Source organism: Tinamus guttatus, unplaced genomic scaffold (assembly GCF_059628265.1).
Source record: "Tinamus guttatus ecotype Peru unplaced genomic scaffold, ASM5962826v1 Tinamus_guttatus_pri_ptg000133l, whole genome shotgun sequence".
Classification (NCBI taxonomy): domain Eukaryota; kingdom Metazoa; phylum Chordata; class Aves; order Tinamiformes; family Tinamidae; genus Tinamus; species Tinamus guttatus.
Genome location: NW_028288667.1, coordinates 936,436 through 961,622, shown reverse-complemented (window position 1 = coordinate 961,622; position 25,187 = coordinate 936,436). Strand labels below are relative to the sequence as shown.

Below are 25,187 nucleotides of genomic sequence, written 5' to 3'. Positions count from 1 at the left end.
TGTGCAAAATTTCCTCCACTCTCCTAACAAGCTGGTCCTGGGCTGTGATGCAGAGGAAAACTAGCCCAGCTCTGTGTCTAGGGACCATGCCTAATTAGCGAGCTGTATTTTTCCCCTCTCAGAGCTTATTTATCCAGAGCTATATTTCTTACACACCAAGAAGAGATAAACCCCAGAGGCATACCCATAAGGGCACCGTTAAGGTCTGCCTTCCTGATGAAGGCTCAACAGCTCCTGACAAAGCAAGAAGCTTGAAAAGTTGCAGATATGCAGAGATGGTAGGGGAACAAGCAAGAACTTCCCAGGCTTTTCATAACAAGACATTTGAGGTTTTCTAATTCCCACTATTTCCAATACATATTCCCCACATTCTCTTTTAAACTTCAGAATGAGTTCTCCTGAGAAGAGAACATATCCCAGAAGTTAAAGCCCTCATGAACTTGTGATAAATAAATATATTATCCCTGCAGTGAATATCATGTTTTTTTGTCTTGTCTTCAGTTTAAACAAACAGATGAAAAAAAAAGAGATCTCAAATGGAAATTAGAATCACGAGTAGCTGTACAGTGTCCCAAAGGTGTCCGTGACAGACATCCAGCCTGCTGGGAGGAGACTGAAACCTTCTCCAAAGCCCATCAAGCTCCGCTCTCCCCTTCTCTAACAGGTAGTCAGGCAATGGCTACTTGAGGAAGCACCTTAGAAACATTCATGGAGAAAAAATGAAATCTACCAGTCTTGAGTTGTATTGAACTCACAGATTCTGAGTTTACTTTGCATGTTAGGCCAGAGGAATAAGTCAGGTGAATTTTTCCCCCCTGTTTTTAATCTAGAAAAGTTTATTCTCTGCATACATGTGCACAGTTTCTGAATTTATTCCTATTGGTTTGTGTGGAGGAAGGAAAAAAAAAAAGTTGGTTACTCAAATCCCTTTGAAATTCAATTAGAAATGAAATTTTATTTCCTTGCAGCTTTAACTATAAGCCCAACCTCAAGAAACAGGGATAATAATGTTTTTAGGATGCTTTAAATAAATCAGCATAGCTGTCATCTTTGGCAGTAAGGTTGGTTTCTGCTGGTCTCAAATTTATGTTCTTGTTTCTTAAGTGGAACATTAGAAAATATGGAATAGTTTTACACTCTCCTTAGCAAGAATAATCCTATTATACCAGCAAAAGAAAAAGTATTTTGCCAAAACCATTACCTGCAATTGAGACATTATTGCTCACTAGCACCCTGCTTTCACCCTGTGTCTGAGACAGGGCTGGAACCAGGCAGAATTTTCCAAGTGAGCGCAAGCTTAATGAACAAGGTCTTGTTCAGGAGGATTCAAATGTTTTTAAATCCCAAATCCACAAGACTCTGCTTGGATACAGAATAGCAGGGCAGCTCTTGCTGGTGTTGCCTAATGCCACCAATGCTTTGCAGCTGAGCTACTCAGGTGTTCTGCATTAAGTGCATCGTTATTTTTGTGCTGGTATGTATGATCAGGGCCTGAGGTGTCTTCCTAATTGTAGAAAATGGTAAGTGCCTCATTTGCTGGAAATTATATGTTGCTGAAGGTAATGGGACATTAATTAATAAAGCCTCAGAAAGCAGAGGAATTCCACGGCAAAATGTTTTCTGTGACTTGCCCAGCAAAGGGAAGGTAGTTCATGTGTGGTTAGCTTCTGCTGGAAGCTGTTATCCCTCAAAAGCTAGGATGCACACAGCAGGAATTAATCTGCATGCTTTGGAGAGAGAAAACAACCAAACAAAAAAATCTTTTATTTTGTCTTTTTACCTTAAGACTGCAAAATTTTCTTCCTACTTGAGACAGTGTCATGCTCTTTTAATACAGGTTTTCCTGTAACTTTTTTTTTTTTCCTTTTTTGATTCCTTTGGTTAATTTGATCTGATTCTGTTATCTAGGGACTTACATTTAGCATGTTGGTCAAAATATAATGCATTCCCTGTTTGTTGGTATATCAGGCTCTTTACTTGGAGGAATAACTCCGTAGCTTCTCTGAATGTGTTGGTTTGTGACTCTTAGCTTGTGTACCTTAAACCGCTATAGAGTTCATTAGTTTAGCAGTGGGATTAGACTAAACAGAACAGAAGGCATAAGAAGCAGAATCAGGAAAAGCCTTTGAATACTGGATAACTGTAGTTCTGCATAGCTATTCATTTATTTTCTTTCATCTTGTACTTTTGTGATTCGGTTAGTTTTCCCATCCTACTTCTATTCTTATCTACGTTTTTCACTGCTTCTCTCCTTCCCTTTCATTCTGCAAATAGATGTCTACAGTTTCATTTAAAATTATTTCCTTCAATGCCCTTTAAAGCATGCTCTTATCTTCCTCTTACATTAGATGCATTAAATTCTTTCCGACATCAACATTACCTCTTGATTAAATTATAGCCCTGAATTCAATTGGGTGTCATGTAGTCTTGGCTAGATATAAAGCAATATTAGTTTTATAATGATACCTTATGTTTCTCTTTTCTTTCCACTAAGCGTTTTACTTACAAGAAAGAGAGATTTTCTTTGGTGCAAGCTTTCTTGCAAAATGTTTATATACGTGGCCTTAAGAGAAAAGCAAAAGAGACACAGTGCACAGTTATTCTTTTTCTTGTACGTTATCTTTACGCTTAACCTGGTGATGAATCTCCCTCATAATCATTCATGAAGTACACACCAAGGGAAGCACCCTCCCTCATCAAATGAATTGGTAGTAGTTCCTATCTGTGAGCACGGAGCTTGCCATCACGTCAGAAAAACTCGTCAACTTCTTAATTTGTTTTCAGAATAGAAGTCAGATTCATCTATTGAGGTTCTACTGTTATCAGCAAACTAGACTAAGAATTATTTTGACCCTTCTTTTGGGAAAGCTATATAGGTTTTCTTAATCAGAATTGGAAGTTATATTTAATTGTAAATTAGGTATAAAAAAATAGAAATAAAAAAATGATCTCTCTTGTCTACTCACTTGTGCTGTTATTTCATTTTAGGTAACTTTCAAAGCATCAAGATATTCAGTTTCACCAGACTTAAGGTTTGTTCTGCTCGCGTATGACGTTAAACAGGTAAGTCCTCTCTACTCATGCAGTCTGCAGAGCCTCTGAATGAAAGCTCAGAAGCACTTGTGGGTTTTGTCTGCAGTTCCTCATGATATATTTGGATTCAGATGCTTATTTTCTCTGGACAAAACTTGGTGATGAAATAATGATGTTTAATGATGTATGGAATCTCTGATAAACCTGGCTGTGAGGAAGCATCGTGCTGCTTCTGTAGCAGAGCTGCCCTGGTTCTTGAACTGCTCTGGCTGTGTTGGGTGCCAGCTGATGGCTCAGTGTTTCTGCCTGGCCCAAGCAGATGTGTCTCGGTTATGTGCTATCCTGAATGAAAATCCAGGCTGAGTCCAGTTTTACACAAGTCTTATTGGTTACTTGAGTAGTCTGAAACTGTGCAGTGTAAGTCTTGGCCTCCAATGTTGGCATTGGTTCTTGTAGCATGTAGATAACGGAGATTTTGTAGGTTATTATTTTGTCAAGAAGAGTTTCAGTCAATGATACTGTAATAGAATTTTCTAAAACAATAAGCCTTTGAACACAAAACTGAAAAACATTTTATGAACTTTACCATCTGTATACAATATTACAATACAGTATTACAGAATAGTTCTAGACTGATAGACTAAGTATGTATTAAGCTATTATTTTCTTTTAAATTTTGGAACTGTAAACTTTAAAAGTACCTATGAGTTGCTTTAACATCATAAAATCTGTGTTCAAATATGGGAAATGATTAATACTATTCCTTTTGTTATACTATGGAATCACAGCTGTGTTTCATGTTGGTAGCTGATGGTACAACATCTGTGCATTGTGCACTGACTTTCTTAGAAATTCAAATGTGTATTTGCTGGTGAACATGGGAGATCTTGGGGCTTCCTATTGATACTGTTGTAATCGTCTGCATACCTGTAGTTGCAATGATAATATCTGCAACCTGGAATGTTATGCTGAAAGCTGATTGGAAATATTCTAAAGGTTTTGATGTGAAATGATTCCTTTATTTGAGGCTAGATCCAAAACACTGAGTATTTTTCCTGTTAATTCCAATGGATTTTCAATCAAATACTTTTTACAACATATATTGACAAAGTAAAAAGGAAGCAATGATGCTAACAACAACACCCAATTCTCTGTTTTTGTTGTGGAAGATTCTGCTTTGATTCCTGCCTGCAAAATACCTGCTGATTGCTCTTTTTTTTTCTTTGTTGTCTCTTATTTTGTGAAAAAGTTTATTAATCCTCATGTGGATTTAATTTCCTTCTTTGAAATATCACCGGTTTTGTTTCAGATGGATTGTTTGCTTGAAAGGTTTTTAACGATTGCATGTATAGCTGATTGAGAAAAATAGAAGAGGGAAAAGAAAGCATTTTTCAGTCTTTCTTGCACAGAGAATCTGAATGAGGTAACACCAGGGGTGAAAGTCTGTTTTGCATCAAGCCATGCACAGGGCTCAGCTATATCAATGGCAAAGACTGAAATGAGGAGACTGAAATGAGGAGAAACGAAGGCTTGGCAAGCACTTTAGCATGGTAGGATGGGTTGGCTTTGGGTGACACTTGTGCTACCTCGCGAGTGCCCCAGCTGTGCTCACAGCTGCCAAGCCAGAAAAATACGACGCTTGTGGCATCCTCTAGAAGTGACAGTGATGGTGATAATATTGCTTAATGGCTGCATGTTGTCTGCTAGATCTTCAGTTGATGCAAGTCATAAGAGTGCTATTAAATACAGAGTGGTGCTGTAAGAATCTGTTCTTTAGGGTAGAAGTGAAAATCTCTATGAAAAAATGTGAGATGTAACTCTTTGACAGCTTAGAAAAAAATACTATGGTGCAATGGGGTCAAAGAACCTTTTATTTATTATTTATTTTTCCTCCTCCAAAGTTCACAATTCTTGACATGCTTGTTAGGCAGCCAGGGGGCCCGGGTCCTTGATGTTTGCTCAGAAGGGTTGCAGGCATAGACTTGTATAGTGAAGCACCATTTCCTTCTGCTATCTAATACTTACTATCATGAGGGTTATGTAATGTTTATTCTCCATGAACCCTCTTTTTTTTTTCTTTTTTTAAATTTTCTTTTCTTTTTTTTTTTTTTTTCTTCTTCCTCAATCAGAGCTTGAATTCCTAGTTGCAAGTAAGGGAAAATCCTCCTGTCCAGCTTCCTCCTCCTCTCACCTATTAACCATCAAATAAACCTCATAAATCAGAAATTTTCAAATTGTGTTCAATAGGATGAGGCTGGTTTTCTGAGTTTCTGAACACAGCTGTGCTTGAACACATCCCTTCACCAAACAGAGGTTTCGCTTTTATCATCTATCACAGCCCAGTAGATGATAAATGTGGAGCTTTTAATAACAACCAGTGCAAGGAACCACGAATAACTTTTAATAAAGATTTATTTGGTCTCAGCACCTGATGTAAATTGGCCTAGATCTCTGGACTTTACTAGCTGTGTTTGTCCCTTATTTTCCCTTATTTGTTCTGGGCTTAGGTATTTTATTGCGCTGTAGCATATTTGATTGGGTTTCTGCTCTTGCGGAATAATAAGGCTTTGGGGTTTTAAAAATGATAATGGATGTTTACATATATTAATCTGTGTTCTTTGCAACATACAGTAATACAGCTGGAACGGATTTATTAATCAACAGTTTTATAAATAAGCTAGTGTGGTTCAGCTGAACAGATTGAAGAAAAATAGAGACAAATGTTTCTTGAAGACACTTTGTCACAAAGTTGTAATTAGAAACAAGGTTATTTTGATATTTGGATTAAAAATAAATGTTGAGTTAAATTAAATAGTTGAATATTTATTTTAGTGTTGTCAGCATTTTCTTTAATCTATTTTATGCTTGGAATGGCAAACTTTAATTAAATTTGCAGTTGTTTCAGCACAATTAAGAATGTCCTCTATGCATAACAGGACATAAATCTGCATGAAAATAAGCCATCTTTGAATACAAAAGTAATAATTGAATGAATCATTTAAATCATGCTTAATAGAAGGAACAAAACCATTTTGTCTGGCATAACAGCTGTTTTAGTATAGCTCTATAAACTTCATGTAGAAGAACACTCCTTTGCTAAAGAACTGAAAATGTTGTAAATTGACATTTGACATTGAATCCGTCCATCTTTATTGCAATGGGTTACAGAGAGTAGCCAGTGTTACTGGCATAAGCACTCCAGCTCTCCTGCATCTTTTTTCCATGATAGAAAGGGCAGGCTGTGGCAATTTTAGAGGTACTTTCTGGGTATTATTTGCTCCAGTTTCCTCTTTTTACCATTAGTAATGCCTAGTCCTTCTCTGTCAATATATGCTGCATTATGTGTGTGGTTTTTTACTTCCTTGTTCAGAAATATACTTAAAAAGGCAGATTTAAGTTCATCTCTAGTCCTGAAGCATGAGCATGCTGCAGAATGTATGCTTATGCCTTAAAGATTGCAAACGTTTTCCTGAATTAGAACCTCAAACTGCAATATCTTTCGGCTAGAGGAATTTAATAGAATAATATAGAATGATGTATTTAGTTTATAGTGCTGTGGAAATAACTTTTAATAAGCCCTGTGGTAGGAGTAAGGTGGAGAATAAGTCTTTTTGAAACAATAGGAGAAAAGCTGAATTGGAAATCTTGACTTTTTTGGAATTCATCAGTGAGCAGTGGGTAAAAAAAAAAAAATCTGCAGTTTCCACTGAATATTTGTAGTTTAATGTATCAAAGGAAAGATGAGAGCCCGACACGATGCCTGCAGTAATGAGAACGGAGGATGCTTGTCTGCTGCACGTTGATGCCTGTCATCACTTTGCTGCCCTAATACTGTTTTTAGCAGATAATGACAGGGAATGGTGACCGCAGCCCGGAGTGCGGCGAGCGGTGCCGGGCTCGGAGATCGCCTCCGATAGCGGCTTCCTCGAGTGCCCTGAAAGGGTCTCCAGGAGTTTATCTGCAGATTAAAAGAATCCGTGAGGGGGAAAAATTCAGTGAAGTCTTAAATTCTGATTATCTGTTCCACTTCAGGAGATTATCTTCCTGCCAATTATGTAGAAACTGAAAGTTCAGTTGTCAGTAATCTTCTTGGTTGGGGAGATTAATTATTGGATTTTTTTTCTTGAGGGAGAAAAAAGAAGAGGACAAAGAAATGGCCTTGCCTTATTTCTTATTTTTAATCAAGATACTGGTCAGCATTAAAGTGAGAAGGAAAACACGTGCAGATGGTTTGAACGAGGTGGTTCAGTGCTTATGAGAATCTGACCTTAAATAGTATTTTCTGGAGTGATGTTCTAGTTAGTAGCGCAACAGTAAAGAATTGAAATGTGTCTGGTAAGACTTAAATGTTAACACCCTTGTCTGTTAAGTCCAAAAGAAAAACCCCCAGGCATTTACTTCTGAATTTAGGACATCTTCATCTGATCTCGACACAACTTCTTCCATTCATTTGTATTTCAAAACATTAAAAGACCATTTTTTATCAACTTTAGACCATGAGAGAGAAAAAAATAATAATAATAAAAAAAAACAAGAAGGGATTTTTAAGTTAAATCCATTCCCAAATTCCTGTTATTTCTTGTAAATACTTCTGTGGTATGTTTTATTACATACAACAGGAACAGGTTTCTAACAGGTCAGATATTAAGGGACCCATGGAAGAGGGCAACTGGAATTTATCCCATTTATAGGCTATTTCTCTACTTTTGTGTTGAAGTTTTAATTGGATAAATCAGAATACCTTGCATCAGAATAGCTCTATGTCATTTTGGCAAATCCCTTTGATTTTTATGGATCCACAATGTGGCATTTTACAGATCTAAAAAGGCAAAACTTTGCCTAAGGAGATGACATGTCTTGTAGGAAGTCTATCAAAATTAAACTGGTCATGGTACGCGCTGTCATGAGTTCTCCCATTGGAATATTCGTACAAATAGGTATTATATCCAGACTTGTATCTGAATTCTGTGGTAAAGTATAGTAACCACAGCTCCTGCTTAAATGGAAGGAGGTTGGGGGTGGGAACATGAAATTAGAGAAAATAAGGGAATGTTTTATATAGAGAGTGTATCATCGGTATTTCACGTTGTTTAGTATTTGGCTCATACAGAGTCTTTCCTCATGATTTTATCCACATTGAACTGCAGTCCTGGAAGTACTTGCATTCATTTTGTTAAACTACTTGCTGCTCATTAGGAGTATAGCACAGCTTTACCCTGACTGCCTGCAGATCTTTTGCATTATTTAAACCGTAAATGAACCCCTGGATGGGGTAGTAGCATAGCGCTCTGTCTGTGAGGCCCTGCAGAACAGGAATAAACTATCATGGTTGTCCCTTTACAAAATTCTGAACTAAAGAAGTAGGGAAACTCAGCTATTGTTTGTATACTTTCATTGAATTTTTTTTTTTTAATCTAGTATGTAAGTTGTCATTGCTCATCAATACATACACATCCACCTACCTGTTTTTGTTTGAGCAAAGGATAGATAATGTCATTGGAGATGCAGGTTTTGTTGTTTTATCGGGTTTTATCGCTTAATTTCATCAGTGGCCTTGTGTAAGAGTTAAAAACAGACCACTTTTCATCAGAAATGACATGGGTTTAGCTGTTGTTCAAATAGCTTTGCAGGGCTCCTGCACTTAAACATGGAGGAGTGAAGTTCAGCCTTGACTTTTGTGAGTAAGCAAAACTAATTCTAATTAGAGTATAAAATGGCCCTTTTCTCCTATTCAGAATCATCAGAGAATTCAGTTTTAACCTGTTGTTCATAGACCATCCTGAAAGAACCTTGTACTTTGCTGCTGCTCAGGAAAAAACATGAGCTCCAGGATGTTCAGCTTTCTAAACCAAAAGCTTGTTGACAGCAAATGTTTGATCTCAATAATATTCATCCCAGGCCTGAATACTGTTATTTCGGGCATACTTGAGTTGCACCATTCAACTCCGCAGCTCCCTTCAGCAGTGAAGGACTGATTATTACACAACAAATGTCAATGCTGGTGGCGCTGCCAGCCCTGTCACGTCCCCCTGGTTTCTCTTTTGGACAATGATAAACACCCGGTGAAAGAGAAAAGTTTGTCCATCACAGCCTGTACACAAAAAAACAATCTTTGAGGGTCTGTTGTGTGTTTGTTTTTAATTCCACTTATCTCCTGCTAGAATGTTGTACATATATGCTTAATTTTACAATTATATTGTCATTTTTTTTACATTTTTTGAAAGATGAAGTACTGCTAATGTTTTTACCAAGTAAGCATCTGTGAGAGTAACTCTTTGTTAGCATGGCTGAATATAGAAATAAGGTAGTTCTTTTTTTTAATTAAAAAATAAAAATAGAATAAAATAAAATTAAAAAAAAGGAGTGGTGAGGGAAAGGTGACGGGAGAGAGCCTGAATAAATACTGGGGCAAATACTATTAGGAGTCCTTATTTCTAGACCATATTAAATTATGGTATATGCAGTAAGTTTTCCCACAATGAATTTTCTCATTTTTACTGCATAAATAAATGTTGTTCCTGCCTTTAGTGCTGCCCAGATTATGTGGTGAGGTGTTGCTGTTCTTACACAGCACACAGTGACTTCTTCATGTTTTTGTGCAGTTGAGGTCCCATATATGTTATGGACCAGTTCACCACAGAAAGCTGAATTTAGGCAGGGCAGATAACATGGGATGGTTTGTAGAACCGCTGTCTTTGAAGCAGTCCAGGAAGATGCCTCAAGGGTTGTTGGATATGACTACACAATATAGGGTTTTCTACCTGCTGACTAACATATAGATACATGTTCTGTATTGTGGTACCGCAATGCAGTGCTCAAACATTTGCTTGTTACTGTACGATGTTCGTAGCTTGAAAGCGACAATTTCGTTTTACTAGGGTGGCTAAACTTCACTGCAAGCAGTGATAGTTGATCAGGTACTCCTATCTGTTTGTAAAAATTCTTTGTTTCATACTCACAAGGAATAAAAATAATTGTCTGCCTTGCTACAAAAAGAATATGGACTAAAAGAGGGTTTTGCACATCTCTCAGTTTTGACAGGTTTTTACCCAGAGTATGAATCATTGCTGGTTTAACTTCTACACTTATTGATTTCTCAAATACAAGTGCTGGCTCAAATCTTCAGCTATAGTGAATAAATGGCTTCTGAGCAGCAAAGTCACTTCATGGATGTGACCCATTATGTTAAAACATTTTACCAAAAATGCCATGTATAATCTTTATGATGTAGGTATTAACAAGTTCCATAATCACTCATTTAACTTAACTTAAAAGAACTGCTCCTTCCTATGTGTACTGAATATCATCATGGATTAATTACTTAAGGAATAGCTCTGTGGAAGAATACCCACAATCTGGATCATGTGTTCAACACTCTTAGAAAATCCATATTCTTTTCTTTTGCATTTATTTAATTTTTCATAATACCCTCTATCTGAAATTCAATAATAATGTATCTTAGTGAGAAATGTGCTATGTGTTATAGCTTTCTCATTAAACTTTTAAATAAGATACCATTAGTATTGATGAATGTAATACCAAATGGTCACTTAATCTTAAAACAGTAATTGATCACAGGTTCAAAGTTCTTAGTCTTGCAGCCAAACTAGTATATGTTGTTAGTAGTCATGAATTTTATACCAGAGGGAATTAACATTTTTGACTCCAGTGGTCTGAATTAAATTTACAAACTAGCGATGACATAGTGAGTTTACTTTTTCTAAATGCAGAAATACTTGCTAACAAATCTTTTCAAAGCCATCTGATATATGAAAATGCCTAGGCACTGTCTAAAATTCCATAGTTTTTCAATTTTTGATATACTTTGACTATTCTACAAATTATTTTTAAGAGGTGATGTTATTCCAGGATATTGATTAGGCTATGCTCTACTGTATGTGTAATTCACATTAAAAGTAAGCAGGCATTAATTTTCTGAATATATTTAAAGAAAGTAAAACAAATCTCTGCATAAAGGATCACTGCTGATTTTTACATTTTAAATATATGTAGCTATGTATTTAATACACCTATATTTAAGTGTATATTTGTATGTACTTAATGTAGACTGAAATATTCATGCACCTAAAACCTATAATTTAAATTGCAATAAGGCAAAGCAGAGTCATGCAAAAAGAAAGCATTAATAATTCTCTAGTGTTGTCAGTGTTGTTGTACATCTTTTGGCTGATGCTAACTTGAAATTAAAACTTCAGACTTTATATACATATATCATATCTTTGGTTAAATATGATCACAAGTAATTAAACACTGGAGTAGGTTGCCCAGATTCCACAGTTTCATAGTCAGAAAGTGTCAAATTGTACATAAATATTCTTTAAATCATTCTCATTAGTATGTTCCATCATTTTCTTTTATGCTTATTTAGATTGTTAATCTCCAAATATTTCTTTACTTTTGTGCATATAAGCGATCTCATCTTCTGCATCTCCAGATATATGAACAGATTAAATTTTCATTTCAACAATCAGATTTGACTGGAGGAAGTTCTGAAATGTTTATGTGCTACAAAATGAGGAAAATAATATTAGGAAAAAAAACTAAGTTCTGAGTGAAGGTTCACAATTACTTCCTGTTATGCTGGCCCGACTTGGAAATCTCTACCTTTTTTTTCCTCTTTCACATTTTAGAATATATCTCCTTGTTCAGTGTTTCTGCATAATTCTGCCATATCAATAGTGTACATTGAATAATAATTAAATTGTGCTTAAAATAGACAAGTAGGAAAAGATTAAGAGCGACTTAACAACAGCAACAAAAAAAGCAGGAGTGGAGAGGAATTGCAGCTGCTTTTTAATTCCAAATTGTAATTCACTGGTCAGAGGAATCTAATTCACAAAGTACAAGTGCAACTGTTGCATTCTAAATTTTCTAATAAATCACCTTTATGGTATTGAGAAACATTAACTTTAATAATAATACTAATTTGCTACTTTGGCAATCATTTGTTTTTCTGAAGTAGTGCAAAGTACTATTTTCTGATTATTTCTATGTGAGTGAAATAAGCTGTACAAATAAAGCCAATGATCAGAGTTAACATTTCTTGAATTAAAAGCATCTATCTTGCTTTCTGTTTCAGTGCAAAGTCTTTTCTACATGGAAGACATTATACTCTATGTAAGCTCAGGGGGCTTTGGATAGTTTTTTATGGAAATGCGAGCAGCTTTGGTGGTTTCTGTTTAGGACTGCAGTGAACTTCCTCAATCATCTTTTTGTATAGTATTTTGCATGGTAATGGCACTGCAAAATGCAGTTGCTTCTCTATCTCCACTTTTTTGGGGCAGCTTGTGTGTCATTTATTCTTGCAAGTTACCATTTCACAGACTATTCTTCTATATGTTACTCTTAATGAATAAACTTGAGTGTGCTAATCACTACTTTGGTAGCTTAGCCTGTCTTACACATTTAACTTTCAAAATTACTTTTTCTTGAAATGTTTACAAATAGGCAAAAAATGTTATACCACATTTTTTTTCATACATTGGGCTGTTGCAAGTATCCGAAGACAGATACAAATAAATTTGAGGAAGAGGAACAGAATATGGTCGATGTTATAATGTGGCCCTTAGAGAAGCCTGGAAGATGCATTGTTCTCCAGATGGAGAACACCTGGACTCCCCATTAAAGTTGAGAAAGGGTTGAAGCATCTACACTAGCATTATATTTCAGAAGAGTGATGTGGTTTTGAAATGCCTATCATGGTTGGCTCCATTTAATGGGATGGCAAGGAGAGGGAGGCAGTGGGTCACCCCTTGCACAGGCAGAATGCCAGCAGGACAGAGAGGCAACCAAGGCAAATGGAGTTCTGCAAGAGCCTCTTCATGCCTCAGTCTCTATGGGGTTTCAGCCCCTGCCAGGGTTTAGGCTGGATCAGAACTAGTCCAGAAGAAAAAAAATATATATATATGTATTTATACGGTCTGAGGAGAAACCAGTGTAAATCCCTGTAGTGTGTATGGTCTGGAAATCAGATCCTCTGCCTAATTTCAAAAATGTTTTCATTTACAGACATGTATTTTACTCACTTCAATATTCATGACATTGGCTGTTGCCTTCAGTGGCCTTGTCTCTTGTAGAGCAGAGCATGCTGCTCATTAGCACATCATTCCTATCTAGCTGGCTGTCTGAGTTCTTTGACAATGAGGTAAATAAATGCCCTAGACACTTCTGGTTTTATACACTCTATAATTTATTACTTTAAGTCTCTAGGGAGAGGGAGCCCTTCTGAATGTTGCATTCACTTAAATTGATGGGGAGGGAGATATTCGTTTCCCTCCTCCTCTCCCCTGTCAAACAAACAAACAAAAAAACACTCACAAAAAAAGTAGAGTGAAATTTTAATATTCTGGCATCCTCCATAAGTGTTTTGGAAAACAACTCACCCTAGAGACAAAATCAGCATCGGTGCACATGGCAATGTGCATCATGCAGCAATGACAAATAGACCAGTAAGGAAGCAGCATGTTTAAAAACTGTCCTATAAAGAATAAGTGTCCCTCTCAAGTGCCTATATAAAAATGATCCGGAGGGTGGATGGTATTGAGTACAGTGGGGGATGGGTGCAAAACTGGTGTCGCATTTCAGGAAGCATGTGTAAACACATTGTAATTTAATTTTCTTCCACAATCTTTGACTTTTGCTGTGCAGGCAATATCATCAACTTTGTATTTAAATAGCAACCTGTATCTATAGGCACCTTTGAACTTGATGAAAAGGCCATTAACATTGGAACTTTTTCCATTCACTTCAAAATAACCTTTTGGATCAGGTCTTGTCCATCTGTCACCGAGATGCAATAAAGTCACAGTCACTGTGCGACAGCAAGAACTGGGCAGACAGCGAATAAGGCCTCGTGTGCTGCTGGGTTTTTCTGTGGTATCTCATGGGGGATAAATTTATCCATGTTTTTAGGGCATAATCTGTCCCATAAGTCAACCTTTAGGTCTGTAGCTTCCTCTACGCTGCTGAGCACTAGTCATCTTGGTGGCTCGCTATCTCCCTTCTGGCTTGGGCAGCACTCCGGGTGTGTGCCCATGGCATGGGAATGCTGTCTGCTCGTGGTAATTGCCATCTGCAGCATCGTTATCAGAAGGGTGGTTTAAAACCAGGTTTTCCTCCAGTGGAAAGCTTCCTGAGGGTCACCTTTGGCTGCTGCTTGTGGATGCCGTGAGGAGAATTTATTCACGTTCCTTTTGCTGTCGGCTTCCTCTTTCCTTAGTTTTAACCCTTCTTTTCGTTCTTTGTGTCCACACGTGTGTGAATGTGGTGTGCTTAAGACTGTCCGTATAAGGGAGCGAAAGCAAGTTTATTCTGCCTCAGGTAGTTCTTGTGCACCCTAGGAGAGCAGTTTTCTTTTCCGGTTTCCTTTAGCTCTTTGGTCTCCTGTCATAGGAGGTCAAGTTGAGAGAAGTAAATTCTAAGTCTCCTGCTAGCGCATGATGTCCACGCTGTTTATTTTTCCTCAGATGCCTCTTGGACTCAGCAATGTTTCCAGTGACGGAAGTTTTGGTGTGTCACGGTAACGACCTTTTAACTCCTGGAAATGTCCTTGAGGTTAAGGGCAAATCAATAGTACAAATGTAATGTTTCTTTGTGAGATTTCTTTTGTATACTGGACCATGTTAAATTATTAAATTATTGTATGAGCCATGAGACTTGCATTTATCAGGCAATTGGTTAAAGATAAGAAGCTTGGAGCTTTTTTTTTTTGTTGTTTCTTTAAATGCTGCTTTCACCTTTGTTGTAGTATCCTACCATGGCATTGCACCAGGGAGGCTCAGATTACTGTAATTTTTGCAGAATTTTCTGAAATAGTGTAGATAATTTGAATATAACTTATCAAGTTTATAATAATCTCATAACAATCATTTTAGTGTGAAAGCTATTGCTATTGATCAAATGTACTTTGCCCCATTGCCATATCTTTTAAAATAAAAAAGGCTCTTGTATAAATAGTAGAGTACTTAAATCAGTTTTAACTTTGAGGCAGTTGTTTTTCCATATGTTTCAGTCTCAAAGCATCTGTTATTGCATGGTGTGCTGTGTTTGGCGTTCACGATTCTCAGCGTTGTAAAACTGGATGTTATTCTGTTCCTAGAGATACTTTGTATGGTAGCTTTCATACAGAAATCCCCAAGTGACATAAAAGTGTTCATAACCTATATCCCTCAGATGTCCTGCAAAGAAGTTCTAATATTTGAACATATGCTTAAAATTATTTTATATTTTAAATGATACAAAAAGGCTCTTTTTTATTAGCAATGTAAACATTTCATATTAAATATTTTTGCTTTCAAAAATATACTGTGAGCCAAGTTGGATGCTTTTGTGAAAAATACTCCTTTTGGGCTACTTTGCTATGTAATTATTAGATCTAATTATTCAGTTCATATGAAAAAAAAAATGGAGTGGAAGGATTGTAAGATTTATCCATCATAAATATATATGCAGTTAAGCATGTGTTCAGATTATGCCAGGATTACACTGAGAGTTTGGTTTTCTAGTACCTTGGGAAGTGTAAAAAAGAATTCTCTGCAAAAGGACAGATTATTGAGTAAGTTTTGATGGTTCAGAAAGGAAACTTTTATATTAATAGTAGTTCCGTCAGCAGAATTCACTCCGACTCTCAGCTGTGGTATTCTTTTCAATAGCCATCTGCTTTGGCAATGGCATAATTTCTTTTTCAGTATCTCAGATGAAATTAAAATCAACAGAGAGTGAACACTGCTAAGAAAGTAAAAAGTCTAAGTATGAGCTTGGCATTAAAGTTATTGTTCATTTCAATTTCTATTCTATTTATACAGTATTCCAAAAATAGAAGAGAAACATCCAGCATTCTTTAATGTTGAGGGAGAGGTTGTCTATTTGGGTGATTTTGCTCATATTAGCATTCCAATATCTTTTGTAACCTTCCAGAAAAACACAATTTTAAAGCTTGTTGTAGCTGTGACAGGCAAATAAATGTGGAAAAACATAAAATCAGCCAAAGAGTCATAATGAGGAGCACATTGGTTTTCTCTCCCCCTCTTTTCCCTAGTATCCAGCAATCTCATTATTAACTCTTTTTTCATTATAGTCTCTGACAGTCTTAAGCCTCCAGGCATTTGTATTTATCTTAATAATTTGTTGTTGCATTTTGCTAGGGAGCATTCCAAATCCTTGCATTTTCTGTGAATGCTTCCATAATGAGCTCCTTTTAAAACCAAACTGCCTGACGAATCTAGTTCCCCTCTCTCATCTTCCTGTTCCCCTTCTCTGGCCTTTTTCTTCTTGCCTCTTTCTTCCACCTCCTTTACTGGGCATGAGACTTTTTTCCTTTCTTTCTTTCTTAATCGCATCACCTATTCAGTCTTTTACTCTCTTAATCTTCCTTTTCTTTCTGTCTCTTGCTAATTTGGGCCCCCTTTTCATATAAAATTTGTGTTTGATCTCAAAAAAACCCCCTCATTTAATCCAGACTCTATCTACTTTATTATTTTCCCTCTTCTCACAGTTAATAATGTGCAATTTCCTTATTCCTTGCCTCAGATTTGACATTTTTATAGGTAAATCCATCATCAGTGCTCATTTTGCAAGTTGTGTCCCAGGCTGCATAGTCAGTGATAACCCTGGTGGTGTAGATCTTCTCCTGGTAAGGGTGGATAGTCTTGTTCATGCCCAATCCAGCCAGAGAGCATGAACTAGAAGGGTTGCCCAGTCCATTCCTATTCCTGTACCATGCTTGTCATAGTGATGTTTGATCAAAAATTCTGAGACTACAAAGTTTCTGCAGATGGAAATGAGTTTTAAATAATATGCAGAGTAAAAAAGGAATGCGGTAGATGACAAATGCTGTCAGACAAATTTGTTCCTCGATTCCACTCTTATATCTGATAAAGTACTTCAAATGGATAATTACTGCCAATAGTAGCTAATGTGTCTATCAATCCATACATCTACTTACATTAAATAATGGAAATGGAAGTCAATTGATGAGCTTTATCTTTTTTAGAAATGTTTGAAACCTTTTCCTTTTTATTTCTTTTTAACCTTGAGATCATATGCAGGATAGTATATTAAATTAGCATAAAATGTTATGGTCATTGAGAATGATTTATAGGCATGTGCTCCTTTACATTGCATTAAGAATAATGAGTGGTAATCGGTTCAGGACATTGATTAAGGAGCATTTTGAAATGCAGTTTAGTACATAAATGGCATATCAAATGTCATCTTTGTGTACTTGCCACTTTTTACTCTGAATAAAACATTTTATGAAGGTACAGCTGACATATAGATCACCTAGTGTTTAATATAAATACTTCATATAATTGTGCAGTCAAGCTATGGGAAAAAAAGTATTTTGCTCAGAGGATTTGTTAAAGGGAAATTTTAGCATTTCCAAAAGACTTGTCTATGGATGATTTCGGTGAAATTAGATCTTTAGATATCACTTTTTTAAATTGTAGAGTATCATGGAGAGTCACAAGCAGCAAGTCCTATTCAAATGCCAATTCATATCATAGGGGACAAAAGTGATTCAGCCTCTATTTGGTGTTAGGTGTTCCCATCAAAATGGGGATGAAATAAAGGAAACTTCTTGGAAATGGCATTGATTTCAAACTGTGTATTAAATACCAGTGCTACATTGGATGATTTATGCATTAATAAAAAGCATAGGGAAAAAAAAATCTCTGTTTTGTCTAGACTTGCCAGAAAATTAACTGATCTTGGAAGAGGGATAGCTGTGTCAGTCTCTCCCCCCTATTGGCTTGCATTTGATCATGAGCACTGATTTTGACTTTTCTGGAATACTCTGAGCAATTCTACTCATTATTGTTCACGAAACTCAGAGGAAGACCATGACAAGGACCAGAGAGGTTGATACACATCAGAAGAGCTAAAAATGCTTAGTTTGTTCTGCAAACTTACATTCAGAGGATAGCAGACAAGTTTCAGCCTCCAAAAGGGTCCTGAGCCAGTAGTAGAGCTGGGGCAATAACATACTCGTTTTGAGGGGATCAGTCCGTGCATGAGACTATCTGATGGTTTTGTTTATGATAGCACTGGGATATTTTGATGGAGAAGAGGTCCTTGTTACATCTTATTCCTCAGTATTTGGAGTGTAGCTTAAAAACAAACATTTCCAGTGTAAGAGAATTCTCTTATTATGTAGGCTTTTAAGAAGTAGGAGAGGCTGATGTGCAAGTACTTTTGGAAGCAGAGTGCACATATAATGCAAAGGAAAAAGGCAATACCAGAAGCTAAGCAGCCCTATACTATGAAGTACATGGCCTGGGTAATATGTGAGGAGATTTCCATGTGTGGTTGCATTTGATCCCTTTGATCCTCAAACTCTCCTATATATTTCTTCCTGGTGATTTCCAGCTTCCCCAGCCCTTCACAGTATACTCTTTGCCATCTCTGCACTGCGCAACTATTTTCTATTACCTTTCTTTTATTTAACTCATTAACTGCAAGGTATTTATTACTCAGAAGCATTTCAGAGTTAAGAGAATTAACAAGGAAATGTTCGGGAGTAAAATCATCTGGTAATGGAATACATTTTCTGAAGAAATAGGCACCTCTGTTCAGTGAATTCCTGCTGTCACCAGTGTCACTGACTGGAACATTTCACTTTTGGGGGGGATTTCAGAGGCAAAGGCATCCTCCAGGTATTTTTAACCTTGCCTCCTTACATGAGAGAAAGGATTTAGTTGCTTAAATCAGACTTCATACTACGATTTGTTACTTTTGTCTTTATTGTGGATTTTTTTCTTCCTGCTCATGGTTTGGCATTGAATGAAAGAGAATAAATAATGGTGAGCTGAGTACAGTGACTAGATTCAAAAGGCACAAAGATACCTAAGCAGATTAAGTCTGAAATCAAAGCTGAATCAGTAATGAACTTCAGTGCAGACAGTAAAGTGCCATATCTGTAAGAATACACTGGGAACTGTCATCTAACTCTTGTGTTGAATGAGACATTCATGTACAGAAGTGAGTAGAATTAGAAGCCACTTCTCATTCTAAATACTTAATTGCTACAAACTGTTGCCTTTTGCAGTGTCCTCTAATAAGAGGTTTCAGAGTGCTTTAAGATTATAATGAGAAGTCATTGGGATGGGTAGTTATTGACTCTCATGATCCCGGTGAGAGGGACAGAAGTGCATTATATCGTCATTTGGCGCGTACTCAATTTGTCTCTGAGCTCCTGCCTTCTCCTCCTAGTGCCCAGCCTCTGCTTTGGGGATAAAAGTAAAAAATTCAGTAGCTGGGAAAGGGCGGTCATGGCTATAGGACAGTGAGTGTGTTGTGGTCGGGTGCCTTTGGGTTGTGCAGGTGAGCTACCCTGAAATCCGCTTTGTGCACAGCTTTGCACAAAGCTGTACTGTGCAACTCCTAACTCCCTCATGCCTCTCTCACATATTATTCAGTACTATCACAGGCTCCTTTAAGTGTTATTGCAGAGTGCTATAGATCTTTGGGTTGTTCAGAGTATTTTTCCCCCTTTTCATTTCCTGCTTATTGATTAAATGTGGCATATCTGGTTCTGTGTATGGTAATTAAAACTTGTAGCGACGCAGCAATTTTAACCAGGTAAGGGCTTTTAATGCACTGATGCACCGTGTCTTTTTTGCCTTTCACTCACTTGCTCTGGAGTAGCAAATATAATATTGTAAAGGACAATATTTTATATTGATTTTACTTACAAAATCAATAAATAACAATAAGTTGGCACAAGGGGGAATTATATTACAATCTTCATGGAAATTGCTGGAAGAAATAATAAAACCTTAAAATACAGTAATATATGTAAGTAATCAAGCAGTGTTGACTACATCATTATGAATGACAAGCTTATGATGTAAAGTATTTTCTTAGTACTGAAGATTTATTTTTATTTTGAGACCCTCTTCCTATTCTCATGGGCATAGCACATAAAAATGATCTATATTGTTTAGAGAAGTGTCAGATAGGAAGTAGAATCTTTCAAGGATGTCCTGAAACATATTCTTAAAATCTGTTCTGCTTTTCTTGAGCGTAGTCTCCTCCTCATTATACTTTCTAGCCATTGTTGATTCAGTGGCTGCCATAAAGGCTACTAAATTAATTGGCATTGGGTTTTACTGCAGCTACTCTGTGGTACTTGGATGGAGTGAAGCAGATACTAAATCAGTTAAAACAGCTATTTGCATAATACTCCAGTAAACCTTCAGGTGACTGAAATCTAGGCTTGCATAACTGAAGGCAGAATTATGTAAGGAAGAAGGTGATTCACTTTAAAGCTATTTTGCAGCTCTTTTGGCCAACAAAATTGGCTGAGAATCAGGAAAACACAGCCATACTTTATTGTCCATTTTTGTATTCCTTTTTTTTTTCCCTTCACACCTGACCTCTTATTGCACATTTTTATAGGATCTTGCATAAAAACCAGACCATTTCTTGGCTCCACACTGGAGATAAAGCAAAATGCTTGTGTTATGTTAGAAGGTTCTGCTTCCTGAAACCGAGAAGCATCTATAAGCAGATGTGAGGACTGGGAGAATTTAAGGACAACCCAATATAAGAAGTAGGATCTCCTCTGCCTCCCTGAGGAACATGCAACTTCAGTATTACAGAAACAACTGAGGGAACATGTCACTTATTTATGATTCTATAAAAAGGTTAAACCTGTTAATATGCTAGGGAAATCAAGAATTTGCATTTGATTGAAGATGATATGGTATACTGAGTTCACAGCAGAAGATCATTACAATTTTGCAGTGTCAGGCTTCCTGAGAATTTCTTTAAAGAGAAATATTATTCTAGAGTAACCACCAGAAGAGTTCATCTAGGTAGCACTGGGTTGTCATTAAACTGATTTATAGCAGGTTTTCTTGAAGTTAAAGATCACTCATTATGCACAGGGCTAATATAAAAACCTTTCAAAACTGGAAAATAGAAAGGCCATAAGTCCAAAATCTGTGCTTGCACTTCTGTCATTTCTTCACTCCTGATGCTCTGTGCCAGCCCTTTGCTGTGGTAGGGAAAGAGCTATCCGTAGAAAATGAAATCCAACACCCTCAACCTCTGATAAAACCCAATTTTCCAGTTAGTGCAAAGCTGTTGAAGTTACCAGAAGACTTTCTATAGTTAAAATGACTTTATTTATCTTTGTTTTGCCTCTGCTGTAGATCTGGATCACGGTATTTGAAACATGCTCACCAGATACATCTGGAGTGTGTTTTTTTTCCCCCTCTCCCCCATTTTCCCCTCATTATTGAAGTTATTAGACTGATGCATCCTCAAATCAAATGGTTTATGTAGGATTTATTGTTTTTGTATGGTACTGATCAAGGTGTAATTTGTCATGTCCTTGAGCATAATACTGTCTCCTTTGGGAAAACAGCCATTTTGACAAGTAGGGAAGGGGGCGAATACACGCATGTCTAAAACAGGAACACTGCAGTTTTCATCATTGGATCTAAACCACTAGTTATACAGTGTTTTATTGGTCAAAAGGAATGTGGGATTAAGACACGAAGAACAATTAAATGATTCAGCATTATACTTTTTTCAAAGCTATCAGGAACAATATTGTATACCTACATATCAAACACAATAATTAGATCCACAGAGATCTTAACTATGACAATACCCAATGCATAAAGCTGTCAGACAATGCAGTTGTTCAGATACGCATTGCTAATGCCTATTCAGACAGAAAATAATGCAGTGTGCCAAGAGAAATGGTAAGAGATACAAATAAAAAACACAGGCAAGAGAGAATGAAATTCTCCTATGACAGAACTTTTCAATTAAAAGTCATCTTGTTTTAACAGCTTAAATGCATGCCAAACAAGAGCAAGAGGATTTTTAAAAGAAACAACTGAATAAAATGCAACTTGAATTGAATATAATCAATTTAATTTTTCTTTTTCTGTAAATGAAAAGGAACCTAAAGCTTAAATCAAAGTCTGCCTTGGAATATTAGTAAATGACATTATCCTCTGAAGGGTGGTCTGTGATGTGTAGATTGAGATGGTCAGATTGGACGTAGAGACTGAAAATATCTTGCTTACTTGGAATTTTTGGAATATACTAGTCTCTAAATTAGTTGTTGATTGAAGACTGTAGCTATGAAATAAAATATAAGATTCTCAGTGGTGCATCAAACTTAAATCTTTTGATTATTCCTGAGAGGGAATATATGGCTCAGGTTTGTATAATATGCCTTCACTCTTACTCCTGCTATTAGTCTTGCATCCTAATACAGTTGTCATCTTTCTGTTTTTACTTAAATAATATATGTTAGGTTTTTAGTATCTTTCCAATATCCAAAGAAAATATTGTAGAATTCTACCCTTGTTTTACCAACCTCTTCAAAAGTGAAATTAAAATAGGAAGAAGTCTTTTAAAATGCTTCTCAATTTTATTGCATAAACCAAATGGATCTGGCTGAACTACTAATACAGACTAACTGTGCTTACATAACCAAAGCCAGATAATTGAAGTGAAATACCACTTTTTAATCCTTGTTATTTTGAACTGAGAAGTAGATTAAGTATCTGCAAGCAAAATATCTATAGCAGAGAGATATAAATAACCATTTTATTAATAATGGAAAATGATTAAATTACAGAAAGCAATTGGGAGGACAAAAAAAAAAATCCGGTAAGTTTTTAATTGTTTCACTGAATGTAAGAGAATAATCAGCAACATCTAAATTCTGGTGTGCAGAAATACAAAGAATACTAAAATGCTACACAGAAAATAATAACACAAATATATGTAATTTTATAATGCAGTCGCACAAAATTGTATTTCAGAAGTATGGGCAACATTTTTTTGGGGGGGGGGGGAGAAAAAAGTGCTGCAATTTTCCAGTTTTAGCCCAATACAGAAAGTAACACTCATATATTTCTAAAACAGAATTTGGTTTTTTAGGTTACCTGCCCTGCCAGAAAACCTTTTCATTTGCTTTAATTACAACTGAAATTGTCAGCAACCCCATTGCTGCTGACTGCAGAGCTTCCAAGTCAGTCTCATTTTCCAAATTATAATTATGCCAAGAAAGCTTCTCCTTTTCCTTCCTCTCTGCAAATTCAGATCATCATCAGACTTCAATGAAGAAAGTATTTTGCTTTTTGAATATGGCTATTCTCTGTGGTTGCATGCTCATTTTCAGAGCATACCTCCATGTAGCTATGCAGAAAAATGATTTCATTTGCTAGTGAACTCTATGAATCTTATCCTAATCTTTCCAAGGGCTAGGAGCTTTCAGGTGGTTGTTATTTAAATCTTCTTTACTTTTACCTGTTTTACCACTATTTGCAAAATAATAAGAACTTCAAAAAATGATTTTTAGGATTGAGGAGGTGGTGCCCTTTTTTCCTTCTCTCTTGGACATCTTTTTTGTTTACGGAAGTAATGTATTTAGGAATCATTCTGCAGCAGTGTGCTTGCCACAAGATGAGCTGTAAGGTCAGCAAGCAGAAGGGAGGAAGTGGTGGTAAAGAACTGGAAAAATTACGCTGCACCAAGGTAGAAGAAGGCGCCATTAGAGTGAGTGTTGAGTGTTTTGGGGAGATGACTGTTTCAGACTTTTTTTCCTTTGTTAAGTGCAGATTAAAAATGAAAACACTGTGGGTTTTTTTTTTTTTTTGGTATGCAAACTTGAAAAAATTCCTGTCAAAGGGGAGCTGCAGCTTTGTGGTGAGCTGAGCTGCTTTTGGTCATCACTTTACTGAAGACCAGCACAGAGTTGTCTCCAACATCCTTCTCTTCTCACAGCCAGAGAAACCTTTAATACAGAGAAGGAAGTTCATAAATAGAAAAGCAGAAAACTCTCTATGATAAACCAAAACAAAACAAAAAAAGGGGCATGTGGTAAAATGCATTGTTCTATATATATGCTTTTTGAAGTAATGTAAACCAATGGACTTTAATTGCACCCTTATGCCTGTCGTATTTACAGAGATATTTGTTCAACAGAATATGCAAGTTGCTATGGCAATGGTTTTGTTTGTCAAATGTTAAGTAAACTTCAAACAAAAGAAAAGGGCGGGGGGAAGAAGAATCAGCCTTGAAATGTTTTTTACTGTTGTGACTAGTGTCTCCAGCCCACACGCAATTGCGCTAAAATAGCGGATGTTCTCCTGGCATGTAGGATTTGTAGTTGGCAAGGAGAGGAATCCTCCCTGCTGTCAGAGGTACCCCATAGATATCTGTGTGCTCCTCAAGGAGCCACCGCAGGAGGAAAAGGTGGAAGCCAACGCTTTGGACTTGGCCAGTGACTGGGATTTTTGCCCCAAACACCAGCTTTTCCTTCTCCCCGAGGGGAAAATTTGCACGGACAGACACAGCTTTGGGTGGACAGATAGCAAAAACAGCACATAAAATTTGGAAAGGCCAATAGTTGTGTATCTTCATCTTGGCTTGTGTGCAGCGCTACTGATTCCTTCTGCCCAGCAGCCTTTTGGTGCTGAGCATGGTGGCATATTTTTAGGTGGAAAGGCACCAAGCTGCCATATAAAACCCTTATGTGGCTTCTGCCCATACTGGTCCATATCCAACACCCTCCTTAATTGGATGACTATCAGGAAAACGCTTCAGAACTTTCACTGCCTTTAAGATAATAGCATATATGGCAGACAGCACATGCTAGGTCAAGGCACATTTTTTTTTTTTTCACACTTCTTCCCTTCACACCCTGCTTCTGAGGGATGCTTTAGGAGATAAAAGTCGTTGTCTCATACAAAGAACAGATCTACCAAGAAGTGGATTGACTGCAAGAAGAGTCACTAAGCCTTATTTAGGCATAACTAGGGCTCCTGACTCTCTTTTCTATTGAAGATTGTGCTCCTTGCTCCAGACTGCCCAAATCTAGGGGTCAGGAAAGCTTGCAGAGAGCCCCTGGAGATCTGGATCTGGCCTCCTCATGGAGGTTCCACCTTTCTGTGGCTTCCTGCCAACCCTGAGAGTGAAGCCAAAAGAGGTCATGCCCATAGTCTGGGATAACTGGGAAGGAAGAAGAAGAGGAGGAAGTTGGATATTGCTCCTGAATTGCAAGAAGGCTAGACATGAGGTGGACAGAAAGGTGAGAAGATCGGGACAAGAAGAAAAGAGGAAAATTGTTTGATTTTTGTAGCTTTCCTATATGCTGTACCTCA

At 36.9% G+C, this 25,187-nt stretch overlaps 1 protein-coding gene across 2 annotated transcripts in view; it reads left to right on the top strand.

The window, feature by feature from the left end:
• DPP10 (dipeptidyl peptidase like 10) overlaps positions 1–25,187 on the top strand; it is a 416,148-nt gene that overhangs the window by 301,835 nt on the left and 89,126 nt on the right. For both annotated transcript variants that reach the window (XM_088521794.1, XM_088521793.1), the window contains exon 5: positions 2,989–3,063. In XM_088521794.1, the coding sequence (XP_088377920.1) occupies positions 2,989–3,063 (75 nt within the window). The remainder of the gene's footprint in view (positions 1–2,988; positions 3,064–25,187) is intronic.